The 11,845-nt window shown below is 45.5% G+C and overlaps 1 protein-coding gene across 1 annotated transcript in view; it reads right to left on the bottom strand.

Annotated features, from left to right (window-relative positions):
• Pkd1l3 (polycystin 1 like 3, transient receptor potential channel interacting) overlaps positions 1–11,845 on the bottom strand; it is a 52,812-nt gene that overhangs the window by 1,059 nt on the left and 39,908 nt on the right. Inside the window, exons 24-31 of the mRNA XM_070026181.1 lie at positions 10,702–10,887; positions 10,111–10,417; positions 8,066–8,199; positions 7,067–7,194; positions 4,629–4,789; positions 3,200–3,410; positions 2,781–2,882; positions 397–528 (exon numbers count right to left, since the gene is read on the bottom strand). Of these exons, the coding sequence (XP_069882282.1) occupies positions 397–528; positions 2,781–2,882; positions 3,200–3,410; positions 4,629–4,789; positions 7,067–7,194; positions 8,066–8,199; positions 10,111–10,417; positions 10,702–10,887 (1,361 nt within the window). The remainder of the gene's footprint in view (positions 1–396; positions 529–2,780; positions 2,883–3,199; positions 3,411–4,628; positions 4,790–7,066; positions 7,195–8,065; positions 8,200–10,110; positions 10,418–10,701; positions 10,888–11,845) is intronic.

Genomic DNA, 11,845 nt, shown 5'->3' with positions numbered 1-11,845 from the left:
CTGAGTATTTAAGGCAAAAGAGAAAAAGTGAGATCATTGAAATTATTCCTAATACTAAAGTAAAAAAGAGATAAAGACCACCAGATGTTGGAATGTTTCTGCTACCTAATGGTTGAGGACTAACTATTGATGGCACGGTGTGGCTGTGGAATGTAATACGTTGGGAGAACTGTTGCATGACAGGGCTAGTGCTGTGCATTATGTCATAGTCTGTAACATTGCTGTTTTGGGGAGAAAGGTGACCTGAGAAAGGTCCTGTATAACCCACCCAGACTGGCCTTCAACTCTTGGTTCTCTGTCAACCTTTTTCCTTCCCCAAGTTCTGCGATTATAGGCTGTAATCTTTAAGGAGTTTTTTTCCTAGTGAGTTAAAGTAATAATTTTATAGTTACTTACCTGAAGAGACTTTCTTTCTTTTCCAAAGGCAATGAGAATGGCAGAAACAAAAAGATTGATGATCACAAATACCATTAAGATGACATTGCTGAGGATGAGGAAGGAGCCCAGGACTGGGTGTAAGTCAATAACCTGGAAGACAGGAAGACCACTTTGACTAACATTTGCGTTTCTTCCTTACAAACAAGCTGGAGAAAGTGGTGCTGTAGCTCAAGTGGTAAAGTGCTAGCCTTGAACACATAGAGGCTGAGGGACAGCGCCCAGGCCGAGTTTAAGCCCCAGGACCAGCAAAAACAAAAAACGAACAAGCGGGGATATGTTCATGAGCAAACATTGATGTCTGTTGGAAGTTAGAAAAGCAAAATACTAGAAAATAAAATTATTTTATGTGGACATAAGTTCCCAAAGAATACTAATGTAGTTTTGATTTCACAACTTGCAAAGAAGAAAACAAGTGAGTTGTAGTGGAATTGCAAATGATTCAAATCCTTTGTGAATTTTTACAATTCTGGAAAACGTATCTAAACATGGAAGCCTCAAGGGGTAGCAAATGCATATGGAAAAAATATATATGTCAGTCACGAAAGGACTGCTTTTTGCTGTCTGAGAAACTTCTAAGCACAGAAGCATTGTAATAAAAGGTCAAAGAAAACTGGCTTTTGACTAGAATGTAGCTCATTGGTAAAGCATTTGCTGTGCATGTGCAATCTCCAGTATGAGGACCAGCACCAAGAAAACTGGCTTTTCATGCTAATGCCTCTTCTCCCATTGTCTTCTATTATTTATTTTTAGCTATATTGGGGATTGAACTCAGGATCTACTTGCTAGGCACACACTATACCATTTGAGCCATGCCTCCAGCCCTGCTTTTTGCTGGTTATTTTGGAGATGGAATCTAGCAAACTTTTCTGCCCTAGCTAGCTTCAAACTGTGATCCAGATTTCAGCCTCTGGGGCAGCTTAAGATTATAGGTGTGAGCCACTGGCACATGGTCTCTCAATGTGATAAAATATGTCCAAGTACCAATGTATTAGCCACTAAAAAGTGCTTAATTATAACATCAAGGTTGACCAAATAATTTGGCTTTTTTAAATTTTTTAATTGAGGACTGACCACAGGGCATTGGATTTGCTGGGCAAGTGTTCTTCCACTGAGCTAAATTCCCAACCCCTTTATTACTTATTTATTTTTTGCCAGTCCTGGGGCTTGACTCAGTTCCTGGGCACTGTCCCTGAGCTTCTTTTGCTTAAACCTAGCACTCTACCAATTGAGCCACAGCAACAATTACAGCTTTTTCTGTGTATGTGGTACTGAGGAATTGAACCCAAGGCTTCATGCATGCTAGCCAAGCACTACCACTAAACCACATTCCCAGTCTCCCCATCCCCTTTTTTAAATTAGTACTATTTTTGTGTGTGTGTTGGTCTTAGAGCTTGAGCTCAGTGCTTTGTACTCCTGAACTTTTGTATGCAAGGCTAACACTCTACCACTTGAGCCATAGCTCCACATCTGTCTTTTTTGGTAGTTGATTGGAGTTAAGAGTCCCATAGAGCCGGGCGCTGGTGGCTCACGCCTGTAATCCTAGCTACTCAGGAGGCTGAGATCTGAGGATCGCGGTTCAAAGCCAGCCCGGGCAGGAGAGACCGTGAGACTCCTATCTCCAATAAACCACCAGAAAACCGGAAGTGGCGCTGTAGCTCAAGTGGTAGAGCGCTCGCCTTGAGCTGAAGAGCTGAGGGACAGCGCCCAGGCCCAGAGTTCAAGCCCCACGACCAACAAAAAAAAAAAAAAAAAAAAAAAAGAGTCCCATAGACTTTCTTGCCCTGGCTGACTCTGAACGTGATCCTCAGATCTCAGCCTTATGAGTAGTTAGGATTACAGGCATAAGTTGGGTTACTGGTGCCTGGCTTGGCTTTTTTCTTCTTTTTTCTTTTTTTGGTGTGTGCTGGTACTGGAATTTGAACTTAACACCTTTTACTCTCCCTCATCTTTTTTGCAAATGGGTAGCACTCTGCCACTTGAGCCACTCTCTCATTCTGTCATTTTGCTGGTTAGTTGGGGGAAAGGTATATAAGGGTGTGTATAATTGATCAAACTATATTCTTTACTATGTGGGATTCAGATCCTCTTCTGAACTAACCCCCTTGTTAGATTTGTTGTGGCAAAGAGAATTCTAATTCTAATCCTAACTACTCAGGCTGAGATCTGAAAATCAAGGTTTGGAGCCAGCCTAGGCAGGCAGATCTGTGAGATCCACGGTAGAGCCATCAGCATGCTTGCCAGTTGGTGGACAAAAGAGGCTGAGTTCAAGCCTCAGTATCAGCAGAAAGAAAAAAGAAAACAGTTCTGCAAGAAAGTAGGTTTTGTGTTTTTGTTTATTTTACCTCTTCATGGTGAGAAATTCCCATCAGGAGGCCAACAACAGTTACTGCAGAGCTGAAGAAAGTCTGGTAGTCTGCAATGCTCCATCCAAACAGCAGGTTAAACTGGACAGGAGAAGGGCCAGTCAGTGGTGCCAAGAGTATCTCTCTGTTGTCCAATATAGAACCGATACAATGGAAATTCCCTTTGGCCATTCAAATGACCACTGATGACACCATGATCTAAGTTTCATCCCCATTTTTAGAGACAATGAGTAAAGGAAGAACAGAACTAGCTCAGCCTTTCTTGCTCCATGACACCTCCAAAACTGATTGCCAGCTTGAATGGATGAGTCCACACAGTAACCCTTTTCTGAAGGAAGAGATGGGATTTCAAGACCACAGCGCTTAGGGGGAGAGATCTGCAGGTGTGAGGGGCTCACCGTCATGGCGTAGCTGCTCAGCAGGATGAGAATGACCAGCAGGAAGCCCACCACCTCATCCCAGGCTTTGCTCAGGGTGTTGCTGATGACCTTCAGCCTGGGGTTATGTAGCAGCAGATTCCATAGTTGAACAGTCGCCAACAGGACCAGGAAGCCCACGAGGTGAGTGACTGCACAGCTCACGTTGACTGCCTCATAGAAGCTGATGAACCTGTTACCAAGGAGAACTGATGGTGACTGCCACCTGCAGTGCTTGTGCTCTCAGAGTGCAGTGGCTCTGGTCCCTGCTGAGGGAGGAGATCTGCTTTACTTGTGGATTTGAGAATATCTGCAAGGGGGCATTCGATGATTGGGTCCTACTCTGAGAGGTGACCTCTAGTTGATTGCTTTCCTCTCAGTTCATCCTGAAAACATGACCAACCTCCTTTACTGTGTTGGTGGGACCTGAACCTCTCAAGAAGCGATGACTTAACCGAGTGAGCTGTGCCACCATCCTGCCAGTCTGCATTCCCTAAGATTCCAACCAGTCATTCTAATAAGCTTCATAGGGCTGAGAGTGGACTGATGGGTAAATGGAAGTGAAGGGTGTTGCACAGCAATTAGGTTTTGTTGATTATGTGTCAGCACTTGGGTCATTTGAAGACCCCTCCATAGACACAAGCAAGCTGGCACCCAGTCTTAATTCTTGTTTTGTCTTCACAGTTCTCCAAGAAAGCCTACCAGGGACTCTGCCCCAGGCAGAGTTCCTTCAGATGAGCAGCCCAGGCTGTTGGCCTCAGGCAATAACAGATACTTCTCCCCACAGAAAAGACCAGAGAAAGCCCAAAGAGGTACCAAGCATCTGCTGGTGTGGTTTGGGGTGGGGAGCACCTGGCCCTTAGGATGTATACAGCTTGTGAACTCATGTACTACACGGGAAGCCAGGCACTTCGGTTTCTCATCATAGACCTCACCAGCTGTCCATGGGCTTTCTGTGCTGATAACTGTATATGGCCAGAATGTTACAAATATCCAAATGGCTCTTGGCACAGGAGATAGCGAAGAACATCCCTATCTGGAATGAAACCCCTTTGCATTTAGAGACAGGGGCTATGCGTTGTGGACATAAATCTTTTTCATGTCTCTTCCTTTGGCTTTGTGCTTTGGACACAGTACAAATAACGGCCTTGCTCTGTGCAATGTGTATATGATTATCTTTGACAAGCACGTACCTAAGCACTACCGAAGCAGAAGAACTTTTCAACATGTCCTCTGCTAGAAATGCTCTTTTTCTCTGCTGTTGACATTAGTGTAACTTCTGTTTTAACTCAGTATTATACAGAGGTCTGGTAAGGCAGTGACTAAAGGAAGGGCAGTGTGAAAGCATACTTGCCTGTCAGAGAATCTAGACGTGAGGTAGGACTGGCCTGTGTTCCCCGCTCCCTCTTACCTCTCTGGGTCACGGCGATATTGTGCCATGTTTTTCTTATGTAGAGAAATGCGCTTCATGTCAAGTCCCAAGATGCTGAAGCTAATGACGACTATGCTCAGGTCCAGAACGTTTCCCTTTCTAGTGAAGAACCTCCACTTCTGCTGTTTAAGCCGACAGCCCTAAACACAGACACCCTGGTTACCTTTTGCTTGAACGATTAGCTGGGCTGGTCCTGAGAAGCGTTCTGACTATTAGGGGCAAAGCACATGGCATGGCAATTTCAATTTGTGCCAGACCTGCTGGGTCTGGCCTTCACTCTGCTGAAGCACTTCTCGTCACTTAGAAATGCTTCTTGCATAGCTGGGCATCAGTGTCTCATGCCTGTAATCCTAGCTACTCTGGAGGCTGAGATCCAAGGATCGTGGTTCAAAGCTAGCTGGTCACGAAAGTCCCTGAGACTCTTAGCTCCAATTAACTACCAGAAAACCGGAAGTGGCACCGTGGCTCTAGTGGTAGAGCGCCTGCCTTGAGCTGAAGAGCTGAGGGACAGTGCCCAAGCCGAGTTCAAGCATTATGACTGACCAAAAAAAAAAAATAAAAATGCTGCTTGGCCTTTAGTATAACTTCATTTGATGCAATCATTTGTTTTCTTAAAGATTATGAACCTGTTGGTTACACATAAAAACTCTCACCAGGGGCTGGGATGTAGCTCAGTGGCAGAGCGTTTGCCTAGCAAGTACAATGTTCTGGGTTCCATCCCCAGTACCAAAAAAGAAAAGACAAAAAAACCCCAAAAAACAAAAGAACTCTCACCAGGCCTGGGAATAAAAACTTTTTAGAGCAATTACATCTTAGTTCTTGCTTTTTTTTTTTTTTGTCGGTTGTGGGGCTTGAACTCTGGGCCTGGGCGCTGTCCCTCAGCTCTTCAGCTCAAGGCGAGCGCTCTACCACTTGAGCTACAGCACCATTTCCGGTTTTCTGGTGGTTTATTGGAGATAGGAGTCTCACAGTCTCTCCTGCCTGGGCTGGCTTTGAACCGCGATCCTCAGATCTCAGCCTCCTGAGTAGCTAGGATTACAGGCGTGAGCCACCAGCGCCCGGCGGTTCTTGCTTTTTTGCAGCATACTTTTTTTTTTTGGTCGGTTGGGGGGCTTGAATTCTGGGCCTGGATACTGTCCCTCAGCTCTTCAGCTCAAGGCTAGCACTCTACCACTTGAGCCATAGCACCACTTCCAGCTTTTTCTGCTTATGTGGTGCTGAGGAATTGAACCCAGGGCCTCATGCATGAAAGGCAAGCACTCTACCACTGGAGCCACAGCACCACTTCCAGCTTTTTTTTTTTTTTTTTTTTTTCTGCTTATGTGGTGCTGAGGAATCAAACCCAGGGGTTTATGCATACGAGGCAAGTGCTCTACCACTGAGCCACCTTCCTAGCCCCTACCATGCTTTCTTGATATTTCATAGGGGGTGATAAGCTAGTAGCATCCCTATAGATGTAATGAGTCTATATGTTTTGTTTGTTTTGATGATGTCCGTGTATTGAAGGAGGTACTGGTGTTTGAACTCAAGGTCTCATACTTGCCAGGCAGGTGGCTCTACCATCTGCCCTAGACTTGGGCTTTTTTTTTTTTTTTTTTTGGGTCCGGTCGTGGGGCCTGAACTCTGGGCCTGGGCACTGTCCCTCAGCTCTTCAGCTCAAGGCTAGCGCTCTACCACTTGAGTCACAGCGCCACTTCCGGCTTTTTTCTTTTTGCTTATGTGGTGCTGAGGAATCGAACCCAGGGCCTCATGCATGCAAGGCAAGCGCTCTACCACTGAGCCACCTTCCCAGCCCAACTTGGGCTTTTTTGTGTGTGTGTGTGCCACTACTGGGGCTTGACCTCAGTGCCTTGGCACTGTCCCTGAGCCTTTTCTGCTCTAGGTAGTGTTCTACCACTTGAGCCACAGCTCCACTTCAGACATTTTGGTGCTTAATTGGAGATGAGTGTCTCATGAACCTTTCCTGCCTGGGCTGGTTATGAACTGAAATCCTCAGACGTCAACCTCCAGAATAGCTGTGACTACAAGCATGAGCCACTGATTCAGACTTCTTTTTTTGGGGGGGCAGGGGTCTGGTTGTGGGGCCTGAACTCTGGGCCTGGGCGCTGTCCCTCAGCCCTTCAGCTCAAGGCTAGCGCTCTACCATTTGAGCCACAGTGCCACTTCCAGCTTTTTTCTTTATGTGGTGCTGAGGAATCGAACCCAGGGCCTCAGGCATGGGAGGCAAGCGCTCTATCACTGAGCCACCTTCCCAGCCCCTCAGACTTATTTCTTTAACCCACAAAAATTGGAAGAACTATTCTACTTGGAAAACTAGTCAACTTCTAACATTGTAGTCTTCTTGGACCAAAATACCAGCCCCAATTATAGTTAGAGTCATGGTGATTTTCTCCTGTCATGCCCACAGTTCAATTCACCTGTTTGAAGGTGTAGTAACAGACAAGAAGATAGTGGGCGACTTGGGAGGCAGTCGTCCAGGCGAAGCCCTTCTCTGATGTCTGAAGGGAAGTTAAACTCTCCATTCGTACAGAGGTAAAGAGAGTACCTGAGAGTAACAGAACAGAACAGGCTTTTTATTGGGGATAATAGTCTCACAGACTTCTGCCTAGGCTGGCTTCGAACTGCCATCCTCAGATCTCTGCTTTCTGAGTAGCCAGCAGCACCTGGCTTTTCCTTTTGTTTATTTGTACTCCTGTGCCTTTTTGTAGTGGGATCAAAAACCTTGTAAAGCCTTCAGCTTTGTTTGGAGATCAAGATAGAAGTGTCTAGTCTGATGGTTGGGGAGGGCACGGGTCCTGGTGGCATGGAACACCTGGTGCTGAACTGGGAAGACATGTTAGCACATTCTGGAGAGGAGGAGGAGGAAGTTGGATTAAGAAAGCCTTCCTAGAAAGTAGAGACGGAATGTTCTACTTTCCATACAATCTCTTAGGAAGTGCCAGGATGCTAGAAGGCAACAACAAACAAGGGGGGGAGGATGTGCATGATGGGCGTACACATAAAAAAGCTAAGTCCTCATCCTCCTACGAGTACGATAACTGAAAACTACAATTAACCTTGATGCATGTGTTCACACGTTATCATGCGTGGGGGCCACTATTGGGGCTTGGACTCAGGGCCTCTTATTCTCACTTGGCTTTTTTGTTCCAGGCTGGTGCTTTACCATTTGAGCCATACCTGCACTTCTGGCTTTTTGGTGGTTAATTGGCATTTTTCTGCCCTGGCTTGCTCTGAACTGTGATCCTCAGATCTTAGCCTCCAGAGTAGCTAGGGTTATAGGCATGAGCCACCACCACCCAGTACTATTTGACTTGTAAAATACTTACATGCAATAACTTCAGTGAACTAATACCTTTAGAAGAATTGGAACAGAGAACTCATTTTGGCCACAGGGAAGAGAGGAAAGACCTTCATACCCACATGATTGGATTCCAAAATCAGGGTCACAACACAGAACAGATTCACATTAGCATTGAAGACCACAAATTCCACGAAGAGGCCTTTGGTGCATCGGTCTAGCCAGTGCCTCTGCTCAAGGTGCTGGAGAACTCTGGGAAACAATAGAGGATGGAGCCAGCTACTTCCTCCCTTCTGTACCGCAAAGGAGAAAGTACCCTGCTGTTTCCAGTAAGAAGCCACATCCCCCAACCTAGTTTTCCTGTAAAACATTTTGTGATTATGAGTACTTGAACTTTGAACACAATTAACATGCATATAAATTAAGTAGACTACAAAAATGAGGAACTTCACATCTGTAATCCTAGCATCAGGGAGGCTGAGGTGGGCGGATCAGGAGTTTTGAGGTCTGCTTGGGCTACAGAATGAGTTCAAGGCCAACCTGGGACACAGTGAGATCCTGACTAAAGAACCTCCCTACTCTTTTTTTTTTTTTCTTTTTCATAAAAGCTTCCACACCAAGGTTTAAACATTTAGGAAAAGATATTTAGCATGTAAGTTCTGAGAATTATTTTTCTATGTCAGCTACTTTTCTATAGAACATTAAATACTCTGAACCAACAGCTATTGGGCTTTAAGAGGTAGGAGTATAAATGTCATTGGTTGTTTTTGAGTAATTTCTTGCTGTAAATTTTCTTTTTGTGGTGCTGGGGTTTGAACTTAGGGTATTACACTTACCAGGGAGGAGCTCCACCTCAGCACAGTGCTGGTAATTTTTTAAATTAAAAAAAAATTTTTTTTTGCTATTCCTGGGGCTTGAACTCTGGGCTTGGGTGCTGTCCCTGAGCTTTTTTTTTTTTTTTTTTTTTTGGTCCGGTCGTGGGGCCTGAACTCGGCCTGGGTGCTGTCTCTTAGATCTTCAGCTCAAGGCTAAGAAGCTCTACCACTTGAGCCACAGTGCCACTTCCGGCTTTCTTTTTGCTTATGTGGTGCTGGGGAATCGAACCCAGGGCCTCATGCATGCAAGGCAAGCGCTCTACCACTGAGCCACCTTCCCAGCCCTCCCTGAGCTTCTTTTGATGAAAGTGAGCACTCTACTACTTGAGCCACAGCATCACTTGCAGCTTTTTTGAGTAGTTTATTGAAGATAAGTGTCTCATGGACTTTCCTGCCCAGGCTGGCTTTGAACCGCAATCCTCAGATCTCAGCCTCCAGAGTAGCTAGGATTAAGGGCATAAGCCACTGGCGCCCGGCTTGCACTGGTCATTGTTTTTTTTTTTTTTTGGGGGGGGGGGTCCGGTCGTGGGGCCTGAACTCTGGGCCTGGGCGCTGTCCTGAGCGCTAGCTCAAGGCTAGCACTCTACCACTTGAGCCACAGCGCCACTTCCTGCACTGGTAATTTTTAAGATAAAGTCTTGCTTCCTGCTTGGATTCCTGTCTGGACATGATCCGCTTATGTTTAGTGTTGCTATAGTTGTTGGCATCACAGGCATGTGCCACTGTGTCCAGCTTTTCCCCCATTTTCTGTCCAAGCTGGCCTCCAATCACAGTCCTCTCAGCCTTCCAAGTAGCTAGGACTACAGATGTGAGCTAGCAGAAAACCACTATTAATATATTTCTCTTTCAAGATGGTATCATTTTAATTTTTGCTTTATTCATGACAAAAACTGTGACTCCATATGCTAAATCAGTTATTAGGTCTGGCACTTTTGGCATTTGTGCTTTGGGTTATTACACATCAAGGCTTACAAGGACACTGTAGGTTTTAGTATTTGAAGATTACAGCGTGTCCAAGCTAGAGTTAGTGGAGTTCAACTGCAGCTAGAATGGAAACATCTTTTTCCAGACTAAAAAGAAGGAATTCTGGAAGTCAAAACATACCTTTGAATTTGAGCAAGGACTTTGTAGACTAAAAGGTACATTTCAGAAGAAGCCTAAAATAAAAGTATCTACAAGCGTCACAGGCAGTAGAGTTAGGATTATTACAGTGGTTGCACCTACTCAAATGGGTCTTGAGTCCTGAGTGTCCTGTACACACCGAAAAAAGACAGGAGCGAGTGCTCACCTGGCTGCAGAACTAAAGTTCCTTCCGAGTCGCACAGCATACCCTCCTGAGTAGGTGGCCAATTCTCCTTGGATGGGATAGCCACCCAGTGCACGCTGATCCTGGTAATGCCAAATGCTGTCTGCTTCAGTCAGATTTGTGTCGGGGAGGCCCCAGCCAACCCCATAGTTCCCTCTGTCCTCCTGATACAGGTCAGATGACAGGACTTGTTCTTTAAGAGAGACTGGGAAGAGTGTGGCCTTAGGAATGCGAATCTGCCGGAGCAGAACATTGCCCAAAAGAAAGGAGTTCCCATCAGTAATAAACCCTAGTGAGAAAAGAGACACCAGTTTTAAAAATTGCTTCCTTAACTGAGTGCAGGCTTTTCCTGCCTGGCTCTCTTGGAACTTCAATCCTCAGATTTCAGCTTCTAGGATTACAGTGTAAACCCAGTGGCCTGCTGAAAGAACCTTCTTAGGTGAGGTGCAGAAAAATAGGCTCGTGGAGTACTCACAGAGGGACAGCGAAACTGAGGTGGCTGACTTCTCTCCAGCTTGTGGGTTTGAAAAACGAATTCTACCTTCCCTCGTTTGCCCAGAACCGCCTCCTTACCTCTGTAATTCCCATAGAGGTTCGGAAGGAGGATGTGGTTGGCCCAGGGGTAGAAGTCCTTGAGAAATTTGATTTCTGAGAAACCGTGAGAAAAACTCTTCCAGAGAGCTTGATGGAGGAAAAATCTATTAGAGTTCTTTGAAGAGTAGACCACAGTCATCAACAGGATAAGGAAGAGGGTTTGTACTAGTTTAGAAAGGAAGAGAACCATGAGTAGTTACTCCGAAATCCTCTATATATTTGTCTTCATTTTTATCTAACCCTACACTCTTGCAGATAAACAGTAAAAATCAGGGGCTGGGAAGGTGACTCAGTGGTAGAGTGCTTGCCTTGCATGCCTGAGGCCCTGGGTTCGATTCCCCAGCACCACATAAGAAAAAAGAAAAAAGCCGGAAGTGGCGCTATGGCTCAAGTGGTAGAGTGCTAGCCTTGAGCTGAAGAGCTGAGGGACAGCGCCCAGGCCCCATGACCAGACCCAAAAAACAAAACAACAACAACAAAAAAAACAGTAAAAATCAGCAATTTCATGTAGTTCAGTCTAATCATTACAAATGTAAATGTACACACACATATATATTTACATATTTTGTACCCAGAATGATTCTACCACTAATCAGAAATTATTGAAGATCCATAAAAATACTGTATTAGTTCTTGTAATTTTTTTTTTTTTTTTGTCGGCCGTGGGGCTTGAACTCTGGGCCTGGGCGCTGTCCCTCAGCTCTTCAGCTCAAGGCGAGCGCTCTACTACTTGAGCTACAGCGCCACTTTCGGTTTTCTGGTGGTTTATTGGAGATAGGAGTCTCACGGTCTCTCCTGCCCGGGCTGGCTTTGAACCGCGATCCTCAGATCTCAGCCTCCTGAGTAGCTAGGATTACAGGCGTGAGCCACCAGCGCCCGGCTTAGTTCTTGTAATTTTTAAATTTCCATTTTCTTTTTTTTTTTTGTCGGTCGTGGGGCCTGAACTCTGGGCCTGGGCGCTGTCCCTCAGCTCTTCAGCTCAAGGCTAGTGCTCTACCACTTGAGCCACTGCACCACTTCCAGCTTTTTCTGCTTATGTGGTGCTGAGGAATCAAACCCAGGACATCATGCATGCAAGGCAAGCACTATACCACTGAGCCACTCTCCCAGCCTTCCATTTTCT

This window comes from Dipodomys merriami, unplaced genomic scaffold, assembly GCF_024711535.1.
Source record: "Dipodomys merriami isolate MVZ:Mamm:240054 unplaced genomic scaffold, mDipMer1.0.p SCAF_176, whole genome shotgun sequence".
In the NCBI taxonomy this organism is placed as follows: Eukaryota; Metazoa; Chordata; class Mammalia; order Rodentia; family Heteromyidae; genus Dipodomys; species Dipodomys merriami.
Note: the sequence above shows the minus strand (reverse complement) of the source record. Positions and strands in the feature narration are given on the sequence as shown.